The sequence below is a fragment of the Antennarius striatus genome, chromosome 15 (genome assembly GCF_040054535.1).
Source record: "Antennarius striatus isolate MH-2024 chromosome 15, ASM4005453v1, whole genome shotgun sequence".
Lineage (NCBI taxonomy): Eukaryota > Metazoa > Chordata > Actinopteri > Lophiiformes > Antennariidae > Antennarius > Antennarius striatus.
The window spans coordinates 12,198,609-12,218,205 of NC_090790.1; the positions used below are offsets into that span (position 1 = coordinate 12,198,609).

The 19,597-nt window shown below is 38.3% G+C and overlaps 4 protein-coding genes across 5 annotated transcripts; 1 reads left to right on the plus strand and 3 right to left on the minus strand.

Annotated features, from left to right (window-relative positions):
- Positions 1-1,972: 1,972 nt before the first annotated feature.
- zmat5 (zinc finger, matrin-type 5) lies at positions 1,973-4,963 on the minus strand. Its single transcript, XM_068335044.1, has 6 exons — positions 4,889-4,963; positions 3,881-4,054; positions 3,604-3,666; positions 3,428-3,508; positions 3,222-3,330; positions 1,973-3,114 (listed from the first exon to the last, which is right to left on the minus strand). The coding sequence occupies exons 2-6, from the start codon at positions 4,005-4,007 to the stop codon at positions 2,967-2,969; spliced, it is 528 nt and encodes a 175-aa protein (XP_068191145.1). The 5' UTR covers positions 4,008-4,054; positions 4,889-4,963; the 3' UTR covers positions 1,973-2,966.
- Positions 4,964-4,998: 35 nt separating this feature from the next.
- Positions 4,999-5,681, plus strand: uqcr10 (ubiquinol-cytochrome c reductase, complex III subunit X). Its single transcript, XM_068334534.1, has 2 exons — positions 4,999-5,153; positions 5,350-5,681. Exons 1-2 carry the CDS (start codon positions 5,013-5,015, stop codon positions 5,401-5,403), a joined length of 195 nt encoding a protein of 64 aa, XP_068190635.1. The 5' UTR covers positions 4,999-5,012; the 3' UTR covers positions 5,404-5,681.
- A 1,133-nt stretch (positions 5,682-6,814) lies between these two features.
- On the minus strand, positions 6,815-9,259 carry gal3st1b (galactose-3-O-sulfotransferase 1b). Of its 2 annotated transcripts, XM_068334532.1 has the most exons (3): positions 9,229-9,259; positions 8,419-8,561; positions 6,815-8,342 (listed from the first exon to the last, which is right to left on the minus strand). In XM_068334532.1, exons 2-3 carry the CDS (start codon positions 8,541-8,543, stop codon positions 7,184-7,186), a joined length of 1,284 nt encoding a protein of 427 aa, XP_068190633.1. In that variant the 5' UTR covers positions 8,544-8,561; positions 9,229-9,259; the 3' UTR covers positions 6,815-7,183. The 2 variants fall into 2 exon arrangements, with proteins under 2 accessions (XP_068190633.1, XP_068190632.1); XM_068334531.1 differs by lacking the exon at positions 9,229-9,259 and having other exon boundaries at positions 8,419-8,682.
- Positions 9,260-10,798: 1,539 nt separating this feature from the next.
- On the minus strand, positions 10,799-19,069 carry prodha (proline dehydrogenase (oxidase) 1a). The gene is made up of 14 exons (XM_068334529.1): positions 18,677-19,069; positions 18,381-18,589; positions 17,049-17,083; positions 16,797-16,946; positions 16,614-16,678; positions 15,460-15,576; positions 15,291-15,370; positions 14,799-14,880; positions 14,143-14,235; positions 13,842-13,988; positions 13,553-13,728; positions 13,349-13,447; positions 13,002-13,090; positions 10,799-12,123 (listed from the first exon to the last, which is right to left on the minus strand). The coding sequence occupies exons 1-14, from the start codon at positions 18,995-18,997 to the stop codon at positions 11,933-11,935; spliced, it is 1,854 nt and encodes a 617-aa protein (XP_068190630.1). The 5' UTR covers positions 18,998-19,069; the 3' UTR covers positions 10,799-11,932.
- Between the last annotated feature and the right edge of the window lie 528 nt (positions 19,070-19,597).

Genomic DNA, 19,597 nt, shown 5'->3' on the forward strand with positions numbered 1-19,597 from the left:
GAGAGTGATACATTAAATTTTTGTGATTTTATTATGAATGTAAGCGTAATATTTTGTACAAAACAAAACAATACCAAAAATATAAGATTTTTGAACTATAATTTCCAGGCTGACTGGACATATTCAATACAAGTTCATGTGTATGAAGGCCATGCACTTACATTACCTGTACTGATCTGTTAAGATTAATTTTTTCGACGAGTTTTACAAAATGCTATATATTTTTTCCTGCTCTTTTTATCTTAAAATGTATCAAAGCTATATCACAACACGAAAAGGGTGAAACAGTGAGAATAACTGCAATAAAATAAAGATTTTATCTTCTGTACAGTTGCTGTTTATGTATGAACTATTTATAGGAAATTATCTCTTCATGTGAACATATCACGTGAGCTGTGTGTGAAAGTAAAATATAGCTATTGTGTCAAATAAAGGAGTATCGTGTCCTGTCTGTGTGTTACAATGTTTCAATGAGCAAATGTGTGTACACATTGTCTCAATTGTTCTTCTAGATTTGATTTAACTGTAGACGTCTTCTGGTCTGTGCCTTTGTCATTTGAAGTGAAACTGCACTCTCATGCCTTTTACCTTACTTTGGCATACTTTTAGAAAGATGGAAAACACATTTAACAAAACCACCATCTGAGAAAAGTGAATTAAATGCTCGATGTATTCTTGAATTGAAATGACTCGTCAGAATTAATGGGTTGTCATGTGTTATCTTTCTGTCTACAATGTCCTTGTTAAAAAGTTTCTCTAACTTTCCAGGTGATATTTGTTGTGCTCCCCCCACTCAATGTTTCCACAGGGAATGTCCAGCGCTTGTTATTTCTGTTGTGTTCCTGCACATGAGTTTACTGCATCAGTTATACACTAATGTAAAGTGGTGTCTAGATGCATGTAGTCCAATAAAATCAAATGAATATAAATGAGCTTGAGTATTTGTTGATTTCCTTTTTAGTGGTTATAATTCAGCGAAGGATTCTACATATCCTAGTGTGCATTTAGACCATACAGCTGATGCTATCATCAACTGCAGAGGGTGACAAAAAAGGGGGTATAGCAGATGGGGGAGGATAAAAGTCTTAATGTATTCCTCATTATACAACACAGAGATGTGACGGACCTGACGGTGCAGTATCCACCATATTAAGAAGACATTAGTGACAAACCAAAGACTTACCCTCTAGCTATGTAGTGGAGAACTTCAGCAGTTGTAAAGACTAAGATGAGACAATAGCAGTGAGATACAAGTAGAAAAACACAATAAAAGATATTTTTGTATCTGTGTTTGATTCCTTAATGATTTTAATCAAGAAATGAACCAGTTGAGTTTAGAGTGTATGATGTAGTGTTAAAGAGCATGGATACAATTAATTGGAGATTTACAAATAGGTACTATGGGTATGTGTGTGTGTGTGGGGGGGGGGGGTTGAGGCTTGATCGAATTCCTATACAGTCCAGGGGGGTTAGGGTTGGGGGAATGATACAAAGGGGGATTACAGGGTCATATGGAGCACCGAGCTATTAATAAACCTATAAATAAAGCATTGAGCTCTGAACTAAAATATCACTGAATATCAGTTATTGGATTGGCATTTTGAAGCCTAACCTTTCATTTTTGTAACAGGTTTTCAGTAAATGTAGTGTGAATGTAAGCTTATCCTTAAGGTCAAACAAAAATATTGTGTAGATTTGTTGCTTGTTGCATTTGGAAATCTCTACTTCACATTTTAAATGTGTTTTTCCTTTCTGTCAACGCTGGGAAGCCTAACCCTTGTGAGTGATATAAACAAAATTGGACCTATATGAAAAACACTGCTCCATGGTGCCATTACTGGTATAAAAAAAACACCACAGGATACCCTCAGTGAGAGTCAGCACGTAGTTTGGCAATGTCTCATTGAAGTGGGAGAATCCTTAACACAGAAGACCTGACCAAGACAGCAGGACAAGACTTAGATTATCTGGTAGTGAAACCTTTAATGAGAATTCAGCTGGAAATATTGCTTTGGGTATGCAGAAGATGAAAAAGAGATTCAAAGGATACAGTACGCATTTGAAATACACACCAGTCCAAAGAAAGAACATAACAGAGTACTTCAAAAGGTTAATGATCTACTTTAAGAAAGCATTGACAACTTGAAAACATGCATTGTGAAAGTTCCAGATCCAGATCATTGGATAGGCAGTTTCACTATTTAAAATGTATAACGCATTTCCCAGCAACTGGATTGCAAATAAAATTTAGTTGGATCAGTGATTCCCCTAGTAACACTGCACAGGATTAAAATAAAACTAAAAATTACTCCCAGCTGCTGAGCAACCCTATGGTCCATTTGGGATTGAGCGATGTCAAAACGAGCTCCTCAGAAGAGTCTCGGCTTAAAGGCAAAATGTTATCTACATCTATCCACTTTCTATTACTGCTTCCTGTGAAGGACCGTGCGGTTGGAGCCCAGGCTAGCTGACTTTGTGCAAAAGACAGGTTGCACCGTGGACAAGGCATGAGTTCATCACAAGGTCGTCACACAGAGTGACAAATATCCATTTTAGCATGTGGAAAAAGGGAGACACGGAAGGTACCAGTAGTTTGCTTTCTTAGATGGAGTTGGTAATCACAGATTTACTGTGTTTTATGTCAATACAAACTTTTACTTATTTCAAAATAACTTTTCAACTGCAAAAAAATAAAATTGTTAAACAGGAATGCTAAAACTTCAGGCAAATGTAATAAATTAGTATGTCTTCTTACATGATGTCTATTGTATATCAAACAAAGTATGACTGCTTTTTCTATTTTTAAAACTGGAAAACGGCAACAGAGATTCTTCATATTAACTGAACAACCCACTGTCAAACCTCTTCAAGTACAAATCTGGCAGGTCTCTCAGTAACAAAGACATTCTGTTCTATTTCTCCTTATAATAATGTCACATATCCACTTAGCAACAATTTGAACTCTTTCAACCCCATTCTGTGTCCACATTGACTTTCCACCCATCAGGAGGGGGAGGCAGAAGAGAGGGTGGGAGATCAGGAATGGAGAGGAGCTGCTGCGGTATGTAACTTTCATCTTGCCCCGCTTCACTGTTTTCTGCAGTTTTTAGATCTCTGCAAAGATAAATAATTTAACAGCTGAATTCCAAATTAAACAGTATGACCATCAGCCATGCTAACCTTTTTGACTTGGCAGTACACACAAAAATTAACATACATACCCTTTGGTGCTGAGGGCAGTCTGTTTCTTTGCCCTTCTAGAGAGCCACTCCTCTATATTTCGCTGAGGCATAATTTTGTTGATAGAGTCTTCTCTGAGCCTCCTCTCCTCTGAAGGAAAGAAAGAAAATTTCACTCATACCAACACTACAAAGATTCTGAGGCATCTCAGTAAAATTAATGAATAAATTTGTTTTCAAAAACTTACCTTCTATTTGTCTCCGCAAGTTAAAAATATCCTCTTCAGACATGTGAGAAAATCTACAGTTAGAGCCAAAATCACAAATTCCTAAAAAAAAAAAAGACACACAAAAAAACATTTTATTAGCAAGGTTAGTAATATCACAAAATCTCAGAGGTTTTATGGTGAAACTACCCTGTTACCTTTTTGAAGAAATTTCCTGCAGGGTTTCTTTGTTTGCTCATCATGCAGAATGGCTGAAGAGTCTGTAAAAAGAAATAGTGGTGGGCCATTGTTGTTTTTGAATAACCAAGATGGCAAAATAAAATGTGAGCATTCTCCAATCAGAAAAAAACTCTTTTAATTTGCATTGAGTTGCTGCTGAGTTAAATGATGCATTGACACTAAAGCACCACTGCTCTAAAATATAAAATCTACTGATTGCATCTATGAAGTCTAATGACCAACTGTTAGTCCCACCTCTAAAATGGTCAAACCAGGCCTTCCTAGCTCTGTGATGCTGCACACCATTCAGATGTTTCTTCCTGTTATGCATGTTGTCCTGAAAGGATCGATCACAGTAGTCACAGTAATATCTCCTGCCCATGATGCAGGTTCTGTCCTCAATGCAGCCCTATGTCACGTTTTGAATCTCTGGGAGAAAGTGAAATGAAAAGCAGGCAGGTTTGCATTATTGCTCTGTCAATACATGGTGTGCATCTGTTATACACATCAAACATGAGCATCATACCATTCAATATTATTATACACAAGCTGAGAGAGAGACTTAATATGGATATTGCAATGGATTTTGTGTTTAGTCTGATTAATAGACTCATCGTCACAACACTGTTTGGAAAAATGTGTATTGCTAATTAGCCTATTATAATTCTCATGGTTATGATTACTTATTGCTTGTTTTGTCCGTACAATCTGAAAATCAACTCTTTGTAATTGACAATTAAGAAAGCAAAATCTCATCTTGTAAGAAGCTGCATCTGATCTGCAAACATTAAGACGAAGATGAAACTGAAATCATTACTACTTCCACAATAAAGACGATCTACATTTTTTTTTTAAAAGGACGAAACAGAAGTATTAAAATCGTCGTTATGCTGCCACCTACTGATTAAATAATGAAAATTACTTTAAACGAAGGATGTTGAATTTAGTCTGATCACAGATACAATCATCCGGATGTTTGTGGTTACAAAGCCTTTGAGACACATGTCGAGCCAACTTGATCAATAACAACAACAATACTTCCGTATAGAGTTGGTTTGGCTAGATGTTTAACAACGTTAGCTTGTAAATGTCACACTAAAGAACACTCGTGTTCACTCAAGCAGTCTACACTGAATCTAAACTATTAATAGCACAAATCCATTGACGAAACAGTCAAGTACGTCGTGGTGTCTACTAAAATATATATAATTATACTGTATTTTGAAATCGTTCGAACTGATTAAATCATGTGAAACACCCTACCTGTGCTGTGAGCCTGTGGCCAAATGTTTGTGTACGGTGTCTTTGCAGGGTCAGGAAGCTTCTTCCGCTTTCCGCTGCCCAATCGCTTCCTGTCGTTTCCGGTCATGCGCACTACCCAACCAAGATGTCGTTTGTGAAGACCGTGTACCGTTCGCTCTTCAGGAGAACGTCTACATTTGCTGTAGGCATTCTAGTTGGAGCGGTGATCTTCGAGCGAGTATTCGATCAAGGTTCCGACGCGCTTTTTGAGGAACTGAATCGCGGTGTAAGTGTTTTCTGTTTTTGCGTATTAGGGCTGTTCCTTCCCTGACCTTGTAAGGGGAGGTGGAGCTAACATTAGCTAAGCTAGCTTGTCCACAAATTGAAATATCAACTGTTTCGGGATTTGTTTTTTTTAAATCGACTACTATGTGCATTCAAATCGTGTGGTTTTGCCTAATATGTGTTTTTAATCATTTTAGAAACTATGGAAACACATCAAACATAATTACGAGAGCGAAGATGATGAGGCTTAGGACACGGCACCGGGGTCACCGAAGGCTACAGACACACTGTCGTCACACTTCTGACATTCTTCATGGACTCCATCCCTGAGTCAAGTCAATATTCATCACAAACATTGTGCTTGAAGTCAGACCTAGACTGGCAGCGGCCACCAGACGACCTGTGGGAGCTGACTGAAGCTGGAGCAATGTTCCTGTCGCCTTGTCCCGTCCTCAACCCTGTTGTGATTTGTAACGGATTCATATTCCTCATAGATTGTAAATGAATAAATTAAACATATGTTAATGTCTTACAGGTGGTAAAGTGCTTTTATTATATTGAGTGTGGAACTCGTCCATCCATCCATTTTCTTCTGCTTATCTGGGGTCGGGTCGCGGGGGCATCAGCTTAAGCAGGGAAGCCCAGACTTCCCTCTCACTAGCCACTTTGTCCACCTTGGGAGAATCCCAAGGCATTCCCAGGCCAGCCGGGAGGCATAGTCTTTCCAGCGTGTCCTGGGTCGTCCCCGGGGCCTCCTCCCGGTAGGACGTGCCCGGAACACCTCACCAGGGAGGCGTCCAGGAGGCATCCTAACCAGATGCCAGAGCCACCTCATCTGGCTCGTCTCGATGCGGAGGAGCAGCGGCTCGACTGAGTCCCTCCCGGATGACCGAACTTCTCACCCTATCTCCAAGGGAGAGCCCGGACGCCCTACGGAGGAAACTCATTTCGGCCGCCTGTGTCAATTAAATTACTGTCAATTTATTTTTAGATTCTCCCATCAGTTTTGTCTTTTTTTTTTTAACTAAATTGTTTTTTTAGAGGTGTAAATCCAAACCACCTTCAACAGAAAGTATTTCACCTACAAGTTAAATGACTTGGAGTGACATGGATATAGTTTTGTGTAATAATTGTCTTCTATTTTCATATTCAGTTACTTTTTTTCTTTCTAGACACATTACATTCGAAATGGGAAAAAAAAGGGTTGGCAGGTAAAAGTCATTGGCTTGTAAAATTCCCACATAACGAATGGTTACCTGTGTCCTTTCATCAAAATATTCTAAAATAGATTGATTTGTATCCTATATCATTTCAAAGATTGAATTTTGAAATGATAGTACCACTACTATGAAAATCTCAAAAAGGAATGGAAATATTAACAGAAGTCTATTTCATTTGCAGAACCTACAAAGGGTATGATTTTTTTTTGCAAGCAATGCCAAGAAAACGGACACATCTGAAAGGATGCATGGCTGACATTCTACTCCTGCGGTATTATTTTTTGTATACTTTGTAGAAGAGAAGGGGTTGAGAGCAGGCAGCAAACACATCAAGCTAATGCTTGAAAATTACATACTAAAATGTCACAATCATGTAAGGAACACATTAAAAAGTTTATTGTCATTCTACAAAAAATCGTGTGAATTAAGTACAAAAAAATAAATAATACAACAGTTTACAGCATTATAAAAACAGGACTAACAACCTGTGTCTGTCAAAAATGATCACTTTCCTGATTATGTAGAACCAAATAGGCATTGCTCAAACAAACTCCAAACTGAACTGAAAATATGGAGAATGTTTTGCTTTTCATTTCTGTCAATGCCTAAACCATGAGCTAGTGGGGTCTGCTGGGGGCAGACTAACCTCTCTGCTGAGGAAGTATTTCCTTTAGCCACATATCTGCACTTGGAATTTGGTTACGAAGTCAAAAAATAAAATCTTAAAAATGCATTATTCAGAAGAAAAACTTGTGGTTTAAGAACATCTGGTTTAAATATCAAATACATTACAGGAGAAACGTAATCAAACTTAAACTACAAGAAGAGTGTCTTTTAGCCAGCCCCATAGTCTTGTAAGCCAAAGGCTGACACCCAGCTCTGATAGATATTGTATTTCAGGTGTGACCATTTTTTCACAGATGGTTCTGAATTTAGGATCGATGCTTTTCTTCATGTTGTACCCCAGGATGGAAGACTCTCCAACCGGCTGCCAGGGCAGGAAACGACTATCCTGAATCTTTCTAGCTTCAACTGCCTCACCACCTTGGAGGCACATGGCCATCATCTCAGCATTTCTTCTCCTTAGATCCTTCACCTCTTGATTCATCCTCTCTCTCCCAAATGCTTCTACTCTGGCCCAGAAGGTGGTATTGAAGTGCTGATATAGTTTCCAGTCGGCTCCGTTCCACTGCAAAGCTTTGACTCTCATCTCAGGGGTCAGTCGAGGTACAGATGAGGTCTTGCGAGCATTGAGTTTAAAATGCAGGATGTCCTCCATAGTCCAACAGAGTGTTTCCTTAAGCAGGATAAGAGACTCCTCAAAATATTCTGCAATGAGAACCAGATCAAAGTGTGTTGATAGGTTTTTAATATCATTCATCACACCAGGATCATCAGATTCTTGGTTGTTGTCCAAACCAAAGTCAAAAAAGAGTAAATTTCTAAGATAGAATGCGTTGAACGCATCTGGCTTATAGAAAGCTAGAGGACTGTTCAGAAATTCTGCCAGTTTGTTCTCTCCAGTGATGCGCCACGTGAGAGGAATTACTCTGCGATAATAGTGGAAGGAGGACTCAAAGAGATCCACTGGATCACGCAGGATGGTGACGTACACGGTATCTGGAGGCAGGAGTTTGGCAACTTCTTGACGGTCAAAACGGAGGTGGTTACAGATTATGTTGAAACAGTCTCCAGGTCTGTAGTCTTTAACTTGGGAGCACAGGAAAGGTGATGGGTAGTAGAAGTCGTTGCGCCCGTCAGGGAAAGCAAATTTAAGCTTGTGCTTTTCGCCAAATCTGAAGAGGATGTTGAGTATGGTGCTACTGGCGGTTTTATGTGTCTTCATGAACATGATGTTCACAATGGGGGAGCACTCCTTATTCTGGGCTTTCGTCTGTTGAGCTGCTGCGGTCCCGTTTGTCTTTAATTGTTTCATCACATTGAGAGGACATGTGTCTTCTTGAGAGCCACTATACATAAAGAATTTTAGGTAAGTCAACGGATGATTGAATTACATCAGAAGAATAAACAACAACAAAAGTTTACCTAAACGTCCTGGGAGTTGGGTGTGTTAGGCAATATAGCGCCAGCAAGATGTTGGTGAATACACACCAAAGAACCAGGCCTTGTGTCACAAGTGTGCATTTAAGTCCTTTCATGCCAGACATCATTAAAACTCCAGGTGGAACCTGAAAAGTGACATCAGAGATCATACAGGGTAAAAGAAAGATACTACGGACTTTTGGATGAAGTTCTTGATACAAACCTTGCTGGGTTTTGTAGTGTGGTTTGGAGAAAAAGGGTTATAAGATGCAAAGTGAGAAACAAAGGCAAGGAAAACACGCAAGCAAGAAAAGCGCTACATCAGCCGTCTTGTCAAACAAACACAGAGGCCCTGTGTTTTTACTACAAACATGACGCCTGCATGGTCTTCGCAAAGAACAGAAGCAATGGAAGGAGAAAAAAGTCACAAAATGTAAGAGTTACCTAAACTCTTTTACTGTCTTTTAATGTCAGAACAGGTTCCTACACTGTATACTCTCGTATAATTCAATCCTGTTAAATCAAGAGAAATTTTTAAAGCTGTATTCCGTTCGTATATTTGACATTTACCTGTAGACATTACATTTAATTACAAGATCTAAACTGTATTTCTCAGAGGACAGTCGTCCTACTTCATGTAATGTAAGACGTCCCAGTTTCATATAATTATGTCAGCTAATATTTCCAAAACAGATTAAAAACTTTTTTTGATTGTAAGGATGGTCAAATTACAAAGAAGTAACTCAAAGAAGAATAGTGGTATAGATGAGGTATAAAGTAATAAATATATATAAAAGTCAGAGCTTTCTTTACCTGCAGGCAACGGCATTAGCAGTGTCACAATGATTTTCAAGCAAGTGACAGAAACCCTCTTCTGTTCATCGTTTACACACTCCCTGAGGTCTGACCTGATTGGCTGTGAGGGCTGAGAGAGTTCAAAAATAAATTCTCCTCCTACAGCCGCAGAGTTGCACAGCAGGTTAGTATCGCAAAATCGCATACCTGTATGGTTGAAACAGATTGTACTGCCATCACAATTATTGTCCCAACAGTAGATCGAATGAAGTAATTCTTTTTTTTATGAGCAGTAATGGCTGCTGTCCTGGTAACCACCGATGCAGCACACACAGCCTTTGTGCTGCATCAGTGGTTACCATTCTTCTTATTAACAGTTGGAGCAGATGGGTGTTCTGTTATTAAAACAAGTGGATGTTTGAGTTGTCTGTATCCATGTACGACCGATAATGTGAGGGAAAAATATTGGTGCTGGTCCAGCTCCAAAAAGACTGAGATTTAAATAATAACCAGATGGAAAACACTGAATCATATCTAAGCAAACACCACAACTGATAATATGAATAATTATGTCTTGTATGCAATGTACAGTACATAAATTCATTATCTGATTGAGCAAATATCCTAACGGTATCCATGTTTATTTTCCCTCTCACCTGTCCTGTTATTTCAAACGCACCACTCAATGAATCTTTTCCTGCCATTATAACTGTCAGTCACACCTTGACTGACTGACATGTCTCGTTTGTGACATTAGTTTTTACTGACGAAATACTCTTTTATCATGCATTCATTAAACACACAAAACCAAAAATTTCATTTTCAATTTAAGTTCAAAGCTGCTGACAATTTGCTCCAAAATTAAATGACAAATGTGAGAGTATGTCTAGTCCTGGTTCTGTTTGGTGGTGTCTGCATGTGACTACTGAAATCATCTTAAAAAATAAGTATGTGCAAGAACAATAACAAAAGAATTGATTCACTTGTTTTTTACTCTAATTAATTCATTACTTTGATCGCATTGGGCACATGAAGTTGTTGGACTTTTTTACTATTAATACTGCAAGTTTTCTACTTTGTAAAACAAGTTAAAAAAATATTATCAATCTTATTTTTATATGTCACACGTCCTGTTATGTTATGTGTATTTTATGGCACCAAATTCTAGTAATGACCCACCTACTTTTCATGAGTGGGACATCAGAAGACGTCATCAGAAACATACAGGTCACGTTGTAGTGACATAATGTCGGGTCTGTCCTGAGGTGCTTGAGTAATGCCTGCCTAAAGTGACAGAAAGGAAGCTGAACTTGTGTAACATAGAGCAACGTTCCAGTCATGTAACCTTTGAGTTGTTAAGCACCACAGATCCTCCCCCAATAATATTGCTTTAAATTAAACTGAAAAACATAATTTAATCACTCACTCCTTAATATACTGTTTTGTTTATTTTTGGGACCCCAAATACAATGTTCCCACTGAGACAAAAAAAGAATCTGTCTCATGGTGAAAGGAAAAACGAATGTGTATTCAACAGTGTTGCTAAAATGAATTTGTACCATCCATACCTCAAACAGACAGGGTACTCTTCACATAATTATTTTATTGTTTTGAATGAATTTTCACTTATTTTACAACTTCTACAAAATATGGTACACATACAGTAGATACAGGTTGAGGAAACCAAAAATAATAATTATAAATATAGAAGGAAACATGTCCAATAAAACCAAACTAACAAATAACAAATTTTAATTACAATGACAAAACATTGAAATATAAAAGTCTTCCTTCTAAAATCAATATTCCTCAACTGTCAACATTAATAACAGAATCTTGTGTATTGCTAGCATTATCTTAAAATATTGGCACTGAAAATTTATATATTTATGTCCATAACATTCTCTACATCATGTAAAATGCAAAAATCCAATAAGGCTATCAAACCATTTTTAAATATATCATCTCCATAGACCCTAAAACCGTGAAAATCCAGTGTCGCCTCCAGCGCAGTTTACATAATCTTTTCTATGAAAATCTTTTCATTTGTGTGCTTTGGACTGAACTAGCTGTCAAAGATTCTATGACACCATTAGTTGCTCCTCAGCTACATATCACTAAGTCGACAATAAGATTGTTTTGAAGAGATAAAATGTTTGCTGCAGCAATCACTTCAAACTAACAGGTAGTTAAGTTGTTAGAACATATTCACAGTACATAAACCTGGACAATTTACACACAGAAACTGCTGTCTAATTTTTTTAAACTGCACATCCATCTTTTAAGGAAAGCAGAAAGAGTGTGAGTTCAAGCATTTTCTTTCCACACATCAAAAATATGAATACGGAAGCTTTGAAATTAAGGTAATCTTTTGCGCTGTCATTAACAAATAACTTTGTTGGTTGTAATGGATGAATATAATAACACACAGCACTATACATGCTACCACAACATACAGTCTCCTCAGAAGGAATGTGCCTGAACAAAGACGTTCTTCTGTAGGTTCCAAATAACTTATGAAGAGAATAAAAAGATAATCTCTATCATAAGCAATACAACACTTCACTGCCATCAGTAGACTTTCAATCCTCTCCCAAACACTGCAGCCTTACCAGGCAAGGAAGTGCCTTAGGGTTCCTCTACAAAGATCAGCTAGCAGGTAGAGGTAGTGTAAAGATTATGGAATGCTTACACTGCAGTTACCAAACAGCTGTTTTTTCACTCAGTAGACAGGCTTATAAAAAATTTGACCACTCAGGATCCTGCGTTTCAGCTCCCTCCACAGCAGGCTGCGCTCTGTCTGGGACCCCTTCATGAACCCACGATTCTCTTGAGCACGCCGAGACAGATAAGGAATCACCTCGTTGACTGGGCCATACGGGACATACTTGTAGACAGGGAACCCTGCTTGGCCTGTTGCAAAGAAAGACATGACTCATATTGTTCTCCAATAACTCCTGTTTGTGAATTCCATTACATTTCATGTGATTAATAACCAAGAAATGAACGTGCAGTGAATAAATAGATAACACAAGGTTTTCTCAGCAGATATCTAACCAGACATCAGAAGAAATTACATCAGAAGGCAGACTGTAACATGAGTTATGTAACGTAGATGGCTGATGTGTGTGGAAAAACGTCCCTAAACGCTGTCACTATGTTAAGAATCACATTCTGGAGAGGAATTATGCTGCCGTCGGCTTGTTCGCTGTAGAAACCACGAGTTGGGTCGAGTCTCTTAAGTAATAATGGCTTACACATGAGACAGACAGGTGACAGGCCCTCAGTGTTGAGAATCAGAGATTTCGAGACTCGTACCTCACAGCCTTGTTTTACCAGAGTGTTCAGACGCTCAGAAACCCTATACTGTATACGGGTCTTATAAATTTAGAAAGGGTTTTGGGAACCTCAGGGGACTCTTTCACTTAAGGCTTTTCTTGTCGAGAGGCTGCAGCTGTTACATAGGCTAATGTACTGCAAGGTTCACAACACACAAACCATTTATGTTTTAGTTCCTACATTTTCATGGTCAATTTTAGCTGCTGGCTCCTTCTTTATCGCTAACTCAGCTACATTTTTCATTGTGGTGTTTGTTCTTCTTGCCTCGTGGCTGTGGGAGGTGCCAGTTCATATCCTGACCACTACCGAGGTTTAATTAAGTTGATTTCTTTCTTTCCATAAACTGGGTAGTAAGGAGGGTTCCTTTCTAGTACGACATGTGATGTAAACCTCCACGATACATATCTTAGTGCTTACAGTATGTTGAGAATATGAGCTGAGTGTTAACATACCCAGTGGGAAGCTGATCTGGTCACACATTCCTAGCAGCTGTCCAAAATAAACCTTATTCTCACTGGGTGACAGACCCATTTCATTCATCCTGAAAAAATAGAACAAAAACACTATTACATCATAAGAACTTTACCATGTATTGCATAATAATCTATAAATCCTACAACTGCCTTGAAGTTAACAAAGAGTGCATTTTACTAAGTGTAATGGTCTACACTTTACTTTTAAACCATTATGATAAATCCTTAATGAAAGAGACTTATGGTTTTAGTGTATGTCCAAAGAATATCTGCACTCTGTCAAATTTTCTAGTCCTTGAATTTGTCACGTAGGCTGGAGAACGTACTTTTCCAGGGTAAATTTCACGGTGTCCTCGTTGTGCGTTGCAACCATAACGTTTGACTTCCTGCTGTATACTATCTCCTCCATCACATACTCCAAACACCTGAACAAAAAAACAAAAAAAAACCCAAAATAACAGGTGACACTTGTGGATTTCAGGCATTTTCCAGCTGTGCCACAAATACTTAGATGATAATTCAACACTTACTTATGATACATCCTGTTCGTGGCTTCGTAGTCTGGGTTTATTGGGTCTTCATAGCCAATAGCCTTGGCCCTGTCTCGCTCTTGGTACATGTAGGCTCCACGAACCAGCTTGGCACCAAAGTACCACCCTTCTCTTCGCGATAGCTCAATGTCCAATGTGACATTGTCGTAAGCTTCCTTCAAGTATTAAAAAAACACACATGATGTAACAACATAGACTAGCAGGAATGTATTTGTACCAATGAATAAACTGAACATAATTTGCTACTATCAGAAAACTTTGGCCTCACCTTGAGGTAACATTGGTAAGTGTTAAAAATGATCGGTTTCTCTCTGTTGAACCTCCTCTGCATCTCCAGGGTCAGTCGACTTATCGCTGGCTGGAAGTATGTCTGCTCTGCATCCACCATCAGTCTGACCCCATTCTCCACGGCATGCTGGGGTGCACGCACAAACAGCATTTATAATGTAATGGTTTCAAGAGAGATTTATTTTGAACATATTTCATCTCTAATTTACTTCACATTTATTCTACATCATAAAACTATTTTATTACAATAAATGCACAATTGTTTGCTTTGGTATCCTTACGTTAGCCAGAACGTCAACTCTCTGTAACATTCTCTTCATCTGCCTCTCCTCCTCAGCTGTAAACTTGTTCAACAAAGGTTCCAGCTGGCCTGTCTGCAGGAACAACACACAACATCAACTCATTAGTCTTTTATTTCTTTTGTACAGGAAAAACCAACAAACTGTCGATATTTGTCAAGTGGAGCAAGATTCAGAGTTGTGCTGTAGGAATAAGAGGAGCGAGTATGAGTGCCGTGGGCCTTTCAATCTTGTCTCTCCTGGCACTGCATCTGCAAAACCCCTCAACTCATTGCAACACTGCAGAAACGCACAGCACGCAGTGTACAGAATGATAGCTATGTTCCTAGCTGCTGAACAAATTCCATAAGTGGTCCTGAGTGTGTGTTCACCCTATCAAATGTTCACTAGTGGCAGAGTTACAATCGTAAAGAAAGATAAGTCTTGTACCAACATGACCTCTATCAATCTGTTAGGACATTAAGAAAATAGTTTTAACAGAAACTATTTCTTATCAATATCTATTTCACAAAATCTCTATAAATATTGCTTAATTAGACTGTAATAAAATGCATCTATCATTTAGAGGTCCCCTGCTCCTTAAAAATTATCAAAAATTCTGTTCTCAAATGCTGTATTACTATTTTTAAACGACTTACCTCAAGGTTTGGCACCATAAGAAGATTGGAGATGTTTGTTGTGTCATTTATTAAACTGTTCCAGTCCAGCATATCTATGGCTCTGGAATTAAAATGTGAGAAAATGTACATTTTAGTTTTTGAAATTCCAAAAAACACTTTTAACAGTCTTATAAGTATTAACTGAATCAAGTAAGTTGTTATGCAAGTAACTAATGTTTGCTTTTGGATATTGGCAGTGGCTCAGGTGGTAGAACAGGTTCTCCAATGATCATAGAATTGGTGGTTCGAATCCAGCTCCCCTAGTCATTTGTTGTTGCGTCTTTGGAGAAGACACTTTACCCTCCTTGCCCACAATGAGGGACTCACTGGTGTGTGAATGTGTGTGAATATACCGGTGAAAAGCACTAATCTAATCCATTATTATTTACTTTTTTTTCCCAGACTTGCCTACCTCAGTGTATGAAATAAAACCGGAATCACTGTGACATTTTTGTCAACGGAAGATCTTACCCAGACAAACCCAGTTTCTCTCCAGTAAGCCAGTTCTCAATGTCTTCTTTGGCTCCCACGCCCATTTTGGCCAAGCTTTCCTACAACAAAACATTCAGTGATCAGTATCAGAGAAGGCCTGTGTGAACATGCATAATCATGCCTTTCACTTGCTGGAATAGAGACATACCTTGAGTTGTTCAAGCTCAAGTTTTTGTTCCAAAACCAGCATTTCAGACTTTCCCTGTTGTGCTGCCAGAAAGTTAAAGAACCGCCTCCATTTGACCAGGACCTCTGAAAACTGGAGCTGTTCAAACACAAATATATATTCAGGATTACAATAAAATATTGAATTTGAATAAGAACAGTCACTGACCACACCTGCATAAAAGGAGCGACCCGGTGAGGAGGAATGATGGGATAGTTATGTGATACATTGACCATGCATGATGTGTGGGACCAAAAACATTAAGATCAGAATAGTAGCAGCAACCAGCTTCCACAAAGGCGACAATCCACAAAGGACTGGAAGAAGAGATGTTACAACGGTAGAGATATGTCAATAAAAATGTAAGGGACATTTGCATTGTAATCTATAATGAATGGGACTCCATGGAATCCCTAAACATTTTGGGAAAAAATGTTTCTTGTCATTAGTTGGTCAATAAAACAGGTATGTTAATTTTTTTTGCAACATTAATTATTCATACCACTGTTAAAATATTGTAATTTGTAGCACTCAGTCATAGCACCACAAGTCACTTTATGGCTTTATTTATCTGATGATAAATTAGCAAGATCTACATTAGGCTGTCAAGCCCAAAGGTCCTCCTCTAGATATTCAATTTAATTTCAAAATATCTGTAAACCCTGGGCAACTTTGTGGAAGGGAGTTGGGTCACATTCAGTAGTATATCCTTCACTGACTTATCAGCAATCATTATTAGAATGCTGGCGGCTTGTGAGCAAATCATCTTGCTTGTAATTAAAAAAAAAACATTAGTATGCCATGAAAAGGCGTACATGTTCTCTCCCTCTGGTTAGATGGCGGTTTTGCCATCATGACTTACTTTCCTGGGTTCTTTCCTCATACACAAGTTATCCCTTCTGTCTTTTTGTGATGGATTAGTTTCCAGTCTTAAGGAACTATAGTTGTCCGAAAATGAGTAGATCATTTTCTTTTGTTCATTTTGATCAGCCTATTTTGTTTCGTTATCAACGTGGTTTTTGGTTCCTTCTGGCTGATGTTTGACTCTTGTTTTATGTCTGTATTCATACAGGAAAGACAAATAGTTTTTCGTGCCTTTTTACAAAAAGCATGTGCACCTTTATGAATAAACTTACAAGGAATTGTGGGCGTCCCAGAGCTGTCATTTTGATGGCAGAAAATCCGTCTGCGGAAGCTCCTCCTGAAATTGATTGATTAATTTTTAAATTCAAATAGAGTCAATGATCTTTTTATACAATGGTACAAAGGGGTTTCTATAACATATATTTAATTAAAGAAAACAAAAACTTTGGTCTCACCAGATGCTTTAATGCAATTTATGAATGTCTCCAATTGGTTGTCACATTTAGACTCATCTGCATAAAAGTAAGTACGAGCACTGGTAACCCCTCCACGCCTGTCCCCAAACTGACGATGGGCTTTGTACTTCTCCTCACGGTGGGCAGCATCTGAAGTGAGACAAAGGTAACAGTGGTTGAATATTAGTGCTTCTGAATTAGGAGATCACTAAAAGTTAAACGTTTCAATCATATTTTAATCAATTTACAAACCTGGACTTTCTTTCTCAGCTTCAGAAACACAGGAACTGAAAAAGAAGAATTTGTTAACAAAAATTATTGTAAATCAGTTTTGCTTCACTGATCTATGACACAAAATATCAAAAAGACACAGTAAATATTTCACAATCCATTTGAGAAATGCAGAACATGATGCTATTGTTGATTATGACCTGGGATTCCAATCAAATTTCAGATACTCATCAGCATGCTTCTTGTCTGCTTCTTGACTGGTCATAAAGACCTGCTCTGTCATGTTCAGGTCACTTACAGAGGAGGAATTTGAACAGATAGGGGGAATAAAATTAGATTTGCGAAAAGAAACACTGGATTTAGTCACACTTAAATGTAGTGTGATCATTTCTGAAAAAAAATCTGACTTGGAATTTTAAAATATGCTTGAATTTTGTTCAGTGTGTGTGCATGTTTGAGTTCAGAAATGTGATCCTCTGCTAAAAAAAAAAAAAAAGCACATTATCTCCTCAGAACATTACACAACTCTTTCTGCGTGTGTTCCATGCCGGCATTACATTACACTAAAAGTTTGACATCAGGAATACCACCCCATTTCACAACCAAATCAACCAATCAGTAAAGAGGGGTCAATTCTACTCAGCAAATAGAAGACAGACAAAGTCTTCCTGCTTGAGAGTTCTATTACAATCTGTCATTGTGCTGGAAATATACTATTGACAGTGTGAGTCAGAGTAATATAACAAACAGTACAAGATAAGCTGAAGACTAAGTGATTAGAATAACATAAACAACATATTATCAAAAACACGTTGTGAAACATAAGCCATTGTAAAAACAAAGTCAAGTCAAAGAACATCATCATCTAAAAACGCTGATATTAACTTTTAAAAAAATCAATTTATATAATCGAAGTGCAAGTTTGTTTTTGCAGCTGGTTGCATTCTTCCAGTTTGTTCCACCTACTCGTTTCCCTTAGTTATGTAACTCCAAAAACGTAAACGCTCCTGATAATGTACTTTTTTTTTTTTTAACTTTTTTTTTTACAGTTCTGGAGTTTAAACTTATTTACTGTTTTCCATTTCAGTGAATGAGGTTTACTTTCGTAATAACTATTTTAAAAAGTTACCTTAAAAACAACAGTCACGTTAGTTTGACTTCAGGTTTCAGAGTGCGTGGAAATGAGGGACGTTGTGTTCTTTTGCCTTGTGAAAGTTAAAGAGATGTGGATGTTTTGTTTTGTTTTTTTGAGTAGATCCTTCAAGTTACTCGTACAAAACTGAACAAGACTAAACTAACCTTCAGTAATCTCCCGCTCGGAACGTACTGTATATATAAAATTGTCAAACTTACTCCATTTCTTTCTTCTCTGCCTCCTCTTGGGTCAAATCCTCTTCCACGCTGTAGTCCAAAACTGCCCCCACACCGAACGCCTCATTCTTCCGAATTAGAGGTTTGATGGCGTTGTGGTCTTCCCCCGCCACGAACTGACCATAGAAGGTCATCTTCATCATCTTCTCGAACAGTCGCTGACCAAGGATCTTCTTACTCAGCTCCATCAACTGGGAAACCAAACAAAGCGGAAGCATTTCACCAGAGTCATACTATTTGGGGGAAAGTCTGAAAGGTCTTTCATCGACTCAACTCACCTCCTTATTCTTGTCAACGAGCACATCAATCGTGCAAAGCTTGAAGACCAGCAGACTTCGAAGCAAATCGATATTTCCCTTACTTTTGTAGGCTTCCTGTGTGTTGTCGAAGTCAATGTGGATGTGGTGTAACTGCGGTGTGGACGCAGTTTTCTTCTGACAAATGAGTTCAACTGGCGCAGCCTCGACGACTGGACAGGACTCCAAATTATCTTTCTCCTGACTTTTGGGGGATGCCACCGTTGACCGCCATCTTCCAGGAGAAACGCGTATATTCTTTATATTTGTCCGCACAACGCCTGGAACAAATTTGGTGTACATGTTTTCTCGTGATAATGACTCAACGGCTTCTAGCTTGTTCTTACGTCTCTCTCACTGTTCAGTGTCTGATGATGCTCAGCGCGTCCTTTATGTAAGACGTCTCCCGGCGGTGGGCGGTACCTCAGTGACGTCACGTTTCAGTCTCGCGTGTGACCCTCATTAACTCCTCCAAAACGATTGTTTCCTTTTCCTCCAAGAGCAACATTTACATAGAAAAATAAACATAGATTTTTTTTTTTTTTTAAAAACACTTTTTAGATCTGAAAAATTTGTGAAGGTTATTAATATATTATTCTTATTTTTATAAGGCAGGAGGCCTAGAGGAAGACCAAAGAGGAGTCTTATGGATGTTGTGAAAGAAGACATGAAGGTAGTTGGTGTGAGAGAAGAGGATGCAGAAGACAGGGTTAGATGGAGGAAACTGATTCGCTTTGGTGAACCCTGAAGGGAAAAGGCGTAAGGAGAAGAAGAAAAAGATTATTCTTATTAATATTATAAATACCAGCTAGTTGAGCAGGTTTAGATCTTGGCACATCTGCATACTTGTCACAGAATGGTAATGGTTTCAGAAAGAATTATGTAACTGGTTGTGTAACAACT

Coding starts and splice junctions, on each gene's coding strand:
- zmat5 (XM_068335044.1), bottom strand. CDS start 4,007: ATGGGCAGGAGATATTACTGTGACTACTGTGATCGATCCTTTCAGGAC. Junction 3,509..3,603: donor CAGGAAATTTCTTCAAAAAG/GTAACAGGGTAG, acceptor TTTTTTTTTTAG/GAATTTGTGATTTTGGCTCT. Junction 3,331..3,427: donor CTTGCGGAGACAAATAGAAG/GTAAGTTTTTGA, acceptor TCTTTCCTTCAG/AGGAGAGGAGGCTCAGAGAA.
- uqcr10 (XM_068334534.1), top strand. CDS start 5,013: ATGTCGTTTGTGAAGACCGTGTACCGTTCGCTCTTCAGGAGAACGTCT. Junction 5,154..5,349: donor TTGAGGAACTGAATCGCGGT/GTAAGTGTTTTC, acceptor TAATCATTTTAG/AAACTATGGAAACACATCAA.
- gal3st1b (XM_068334531.1), bottom strand. CDS start 8,585: ATGATCTCTGATGTCACTTTTCAGGTTCCACCTGGAGTTTTAATGATG. Junction 8,343..8,418: donor CCAACTCCCAGGACGTTTAG/GTAAACTTTTGT, acceptor CTTTATGTATAG/TGGCTCTCAAGAAGACACAT.
- prodha (XM_068334529.1), bottom strand. CDS start 18,997: ATGTACACCAAATTTGTTCCAGGCGTTGTGCGGACAAATATAAAGAAT. Junction 16,679..16,796: donor AAATTGCATTAAAGCATCTG/GTGAGACCAAAG, acceptor AATCAATTTCAG/GAGGAGCTTCCGCAGACGGA. Junction 13,989..14,142: donor GAGTTGACGTTCTGGCTAAC/GTAAGGATACCA, acceptor CGTGCACCCCAG/CATGCCGTGGAGAATGGGGT.